At 34.8% G+C, this 6,000-nt stretch overlaps 1 protein-coding gene across 2 annotated transcripts in view; it reads left to right on the forward strand.

Annotated features, from left to right (window-relative positions):
- GXYLT1 (glucoside xylosyltransferase 1) overlaps positions 1 to 5,469 on the forward strand; it is a 43,504-nt gene extending 38,035 nt beyond the window's left edge. For both annotated transcript variants that reach the window (XM_021704895.1, XM_044915436.1), the window contains one exon: positions 3,648 to 5,469. In XM_021704895.1, coding sequence (XP_021560570.1) covers positions 3,648 to 3,809 — 162 coding nt within the window. In that variant the 3' untranslated portion in view covers positions 3,810 to 5,469. The remainder of the gene's footprint in view (positions 1 to 3,647) is intronic.
- The last annotated feature ends 531 nt before the right edge of the window (positions 5,470 to 6,000 follow it).

A 6,000-nucleotide genomic window follows, 5' to 3' on the forward strand; every position in this document is an offset into this window, starting at 1 on the left:
TGGTAGGCAGTGGCTGGGCTGGGATCAATGTGGTGATGATATGCTGCATCAAGGTGATGATCTGCAATGATAAGGAATTGAAGTTTTTTCCTGGAAATCAGTGTTTCTCAAACTTGGTGGTAGGCAAAGTGCTAATGGCATTGTAGGCTATCATTTTATGTTATTTGCTAAGTTTCTTCTCCTGTAAACTTGACAGATAAAGTTTCTGTATAATCAGTTTATCATGATATAGCTACACTCGTTGAAGAATTCTAAAATTTAGTGTTGATATTCATTTAATGTAGCAAACCTTATATGCCCCCAGAAATCAATTTTGTATATTAATGCTTTATCATGTGTTGTCAAAAGGTGATAAAATGAAGTACTTTTGGGGTTCTGAGACTGCAGAATAGAAAAGAAATACATTCTTATAAAAATATGATTTCTTTGTTTCCTTTGAGCATTAAGAAAATCCATTATTAAGGAATTAAATTTCACTAGTTTTATTTGATCTTTTCTTTGATCTTTGGTAAATATATACCTTTAAAAAGCTGAGTAATGGTTTTAAGCTGACTAATTACACTTGATTTAAAAAAATAAATCTTTTAAAATGACTTCAAATACTGAATTGATTATTTGTATTTGTTTTGAATCTGTATTAACTATAGCTGTATCTTTCCATTTTTCAACTTAATGAAGTTAATCAGTCTTTTATGGTGCTCTTGGTTAGTGTTTTTATCTTCCCTTATCTATAATTCAACGAGAAGTGTAATTTTTAAAAGCAATGTATTCAGACAAGAGTATTTATGCAAGTTTCAGACAGAAGCTTAGTCATTGCCATTGAATGCAATGAACAATATGAATTATAAAGGATATGAACCATCTTTAAAATATAAATGCATGGCTGTATCTTCCAGCAAATCAGGTTTTACAGTCCATACATATTTGTTAAATATTAGTTGTTGAGTGAATAAAAATATTAAGATTAAAAATTGCAAATGCAAAATGGGAACAAAACATTTTATTGCTCTGTAAGGTATTTTCTGCTTCACGTATTTCATCCTGAATTACATTTCTTGGTGGTTCTGTGTTAACTTTGATTTACTTCACATCCTGCTTATTATATTTGCCTAACTGTCTTCACAAGGGAGTCGTCCTGAGTGTTTCCCTTCTGTGCTACGGTCATCCACCTTGTCCATGGGGGATACGTTCCAAGCCCCCCAGGGGATGTCTTCAGTACAGATAGTACTGAACTCTATATATACTGTGTTTTTTTCCTATACATACATATCTCTGATAAAGTTTAGTTTATAAATTAGACACATAAGAGATTAAGAACAATAACTAATAATGAAGTAGAACAATTATATAACAGTATATTGTAATAAAGACAGAGAAGGAAAAGTGAAAATGAGTCAGGCATAGCATACAGTGTGGAAAGTGGAAAAAGGCCTCCAGTCAGGTGAGGCCACATGTGGGCTCTGGGAAGGGGAACACCTAGATGCAAGTTATGTCCTGCACAGCTCTGCAGTGCTACAGATTATGTGAATGGCAGAATGTGCCATGACTTCAGGCTCTATTTATTTGGGTGGCAATTTTGGTAATTTATCATCTTTTCCCTGAAAGGTCAAATTAGTTGTGTTATATGGTGGACTAAAAGAGCTCTAATTCACGGGGCACTGTTTTTATTTTAGAAAAATCTTCTTCAAAATACTTAGGGAAGAAAAAAAAATTTTTTTTAATTACTCATTTACTTAAGTAATCTCTACACCGAACATGGGGCTTGAACTCATGACCCCGAGAACAGGAGTCGCATGCTTCTTACTGAGCCAGCCAGGCGCCCCATGAAAAAAAAATTTTTTTAACCACAAACACTGGGATTTAAATAACATGAAAATGAATGAACTGAATATCAGGTACTTCATATTTCTGGGAATTAACTTTTAAACACCTTTGTAATGTTATTTTCCTTAAAAATAATTTTTTTAAAAATTTTTCATTATGTTCAGTTAGCCAACATATAGTACATCGTAAGTTTTTGTTGTAGTGTTCAGCGATTCATGAGTTTGCATATAACACCCAATGCTCATCCCAACACGTGCCCTCCTTAATACCCATCACCCGGTCACCCATGTTGTCATTTTCATTGCTTAGAAAAACGTCATAGTTTGGTCTTCCTGTTATTATTAGCCTCTCAACCACAGTCGTCCAAGGATGTTTTTTGTATGCATTGAGATGTAACTTGACAGTGTTACTTGATAAAGGTGATAAACCTTGATAAAGGCTGCTCTTTTTCAACATGGCTGCTTTTCTTAACCCCAAATAAATTTTAGGTGTATCCATATACAGCACTTTAAAACAAGCAAACAAACAAAAGACCAATCCAGCTTTTATTAGTTTCTCCCAGTTAGTTACATGCCAGTTAGTACTATTTCCATTACATTCTTCCTAGTTAAGCATCCTCTCCTCTTTTCATTTTTAATCTTCTAAACAGTGTTTATCTTCAGTGCACGTGACTGGGTTTAAAAATCATCCCAAGAATGATGGTTTCATGCAGTTAATGCTCATGGTTTTCTTTCTAAAGAGTTACCGAGGTTCAGCGTCTCTTTACATCTCTACATTGATAAAAGCCATGTTACAAATTATCCTTTAAGTTCATCCTGTTCTCCAAAGATTGACTGTGGCTTTCCATAGACTCATTAATTGAGATTCAAGTGGCACTTGCTTTCCTCTCCCTCAGTGTCATGGTAGTGAACCTTGGGGATCGCCTTAGGTCATTTAAGCCCTCTGAGATGTCAGGTTCTGCATTTCCTTCAGGAGCTTGCATTTTTCACTGACTCTAAACTTCCACATAAAATATTCCATTTTTAAGCCCCATCTATCTTTCTAATTGAAAATATGACTAGTTGCAAATGCCAAATCAAAAAATATAGCTGATTGTAAACACTAAAATCACAAGTTATAATAACTGCTACTACAGTATTTTTCAAAATGTATTCCTTGGGATATTGTATATTTTACAGTAAAAAAGGACTCTGGTCAAAATATATTTTGGAACTGGTGGGCCAAACAACATTCAACAATGTATTTTTCATTTTACTGTTTATAGCTTTTCATGTGCTGGTGTGAGTTCCCATGAAGAGTGCATGATGTGGAGCAGCTCCCAAATGCATTTACCCTTGGGGCTGCTTTGTATAGTTAGGGCTCTTTGGGAAACCCTGAACTGTGCTGTCATTTTGCATTCATTCCTCCCACGGCATGCCTCTCTCTCAATTCTTTGTAGTCTATCCTCAACACTGTTATCAGAGTGAGTTTTGTCTTTCCTTAGTGTCTCTGGGAAACTTCAGAACTGTCTTCAGAACTTTTGGTCATCATCTCACACCAGTCGCTGTCTCTGGGCCTTCTCTGCTCTTGCACCTGTTCTTGTCTTGGCTTGAAATGCCGTGCCTCCATTACCTCTTCTCTGAAAAACTTTCCCTGATGCCCTCAGTGATTTACTGTGACTAATGTGAGATCATACATCCATTTAATTCATTGAAAATATTTGTTCAGCATATGTACTTTTTGTGAGACTTAAGTGGAAGTTATCAATATTAAATTGAGGAAGTTTAGAGCATAATTGAATTTTCATATATATATATCTTTGTCTTTTTATTTTCTTTCTCTAGTGTTCTTTTAAAGATGACAACATCCGTTCCTTATTAAAACCTTTAGAACTGGAACTACAAAAGACAGTCCATACGTACTGTGGAAAAATTTACAAAATATTTATCAAACAGCTAACAAAAAGCATACAAGATCGTTATGATAGACCACCAAAGGAAAGGTGATCCTTGGTGACCGTTAAATCAAATGAATTAAAACAACAAAATATCAGAGGACATGTGTGAAGAAATGGTCTTGGATGAAGTGTTCAGGAAGGAATTATTCATCTTCAGAATAATTGTTTCTCCTGAAGAAGTTAAATGAGTATATATATTCATGTAATGAAGAATAAATTAAAGTCTTGAACTCCAGCAAGAAGACATTTTTGATACCTGATGTTTTGTAATGTTATTTGCTGTCAATACAGTATTGATGAAAATATTATTGAATGGTTTGTAGCCTACAGACTTTGGTTGACTCTTCTCAAGTGAGTAGGGACAGTAGGGGTGTATGGATGGAGAAAATGTACCTCATACACAGTGAAAACATTCAAACTGTGAGTATAGCAATAATTTTATGTCAGCACTAACCTCACTTTAAATGTGTGACAGAAAGTTTACAGGAACAGAACAGGTTCTGTTTCTAAAGCAATGTGATGTAACCGATGTAACCATTGACAATCGATGTGTGCCTTTATACATTTCATCTCTGTTTTAAAATATTCCTGTGACAATCATGTTTAAAATTAGATTATAAGTAAGCTGCATGTTTAAAATTGAGCTATATAAGAAAGTGGGAAAACCATAAAAATGTTGGAGTTTTAGTCTGTGTGTGTTTGTGAAGTGTAGTATTTTCATTTGTGTATGTTAACCTGTGTTGCCAAAACTCAAATCTGAGATTGTTAAGATATTTTTGGAAATTTTCATCACTTTAAATGAAAATTTTCAGCTTTACTGGGCATTCTGGAAGCAAAAAGTAGCTGATCATAAAGTGAGAACCTAACTAGTATACTTACGTGATTGTGGAAAATGTGATGGACCAAAAGGCATAAGCTATATACTTCCTGTGAACAGTCATTTTAGTTACAATGAAGCAGAAAAAAGTGGTCGATTTAAACTTTTTTCTTCTACCTCAGAATGGCTTTACAAGATACTTTGAAGAAGCAAATGTAGAGGGCCTTACTTTAAGTCAGTTAGACAACGTTCATGGATGATTTGGATTAAGAAGATTGTTATATCTGAGTATAGAAAAAGTAGTTTTGATTGGGTTAATATGCATATCTTCCTTTTTTGAACATCGCTTAAGACTTTTTTTAATCTCGAAGATAAGAAAAATATTACTTCTCTTAGTGTTCTTGACTGCTCTCTAACATGACTATAGATTGAGTACTTAGCATGTACTGTGCTGTGGCATATATCTCATCTTATAGGTGCTACGTGGTTATTCTCCTTTTTCCTTTTTTGATATCTTAATGCTTAAGTAGAGAAGGAAAAATCATGAAGGAAAAAAAAAAAAACTTATGTGAAAAAAGTGGTGATCGGCTTTATAAAGATAGAGTGTCCTCTGTGGAGACATGGCATATGCAGAAAGACATGGTCAGTGCAGTTGTCCCCTGTCTTTTGCAGTTCAATCAGGGCAAACTGAGAGAGGAAGGTGTAAAAAAAGGCAAATTAGAAGTTGATAACCAGCCCAGCACTCTTTGAACAGATGCGTTTAGAGAACACAATCTGTATGTCCTTGGCAGAATGCCATGGTGAATATAAGCACTTGTGAACTGTGCTGATAATTGAGTTCACTGAGTAGAGAATTAGAATCCTAGGATTTTGAAGTTTGGAGGGTATATATAAGATCATTTCTAATGGTCCCCGAAAGAACTTTGCTGTCTAGATTAGACTCTCGTGGGGAGCTTGTTGAGCATGGATCCCCGGGCTTCCCCTTAGACTTCTTGGACACTGTGTCTAGGATAGGGGCTGCAAATGTTTTTTTAATGAAGAGATTTTAAAACTACATAAAAGTAGAGAGAACAGTACAGTGGTGCTCATTGCCCAGATTAAACATTAAATATCTTACCATATTTGTGTCATGTATTCCTTTTCCCTTCGCTGAAATATCTTAAAGAAAATGCCGGATAGCCTGTTATTTCACTGCTATGAGTGCTTTGGTAACTACAATGACATCATACCTCTCTGACTTCATTTACTATCCATTCCTAAGCAAATTTCCTTAATTGTCTCCAGTGTTAGAGTGCAAAAATAAGTCATCTTATGATTCTATTTTTAATAAGCATCTCAGATGATTTTGATGTCAGCTAGTTTGGGAAATACTGGGAATCGTTTTGCCAAGTTGAAGTTAGGATACCATAATTCTTGGCACAGT

The sequence above is a fragment of the Neomonachus schauinslandi genome, chromosome 5 (genome assembly GCF_002201575.2).
Source record: "Neomonachus schauinslandi chromosome 5, ASM220157v2, whole genome shotgun sequence".
NCBI classification, from domain to species: Eukaryota; Metazoa; Chordata; class Mammalia; order Carnivora; family Phocidae; genus Neomonachus; species Neomonachus schauinslandi.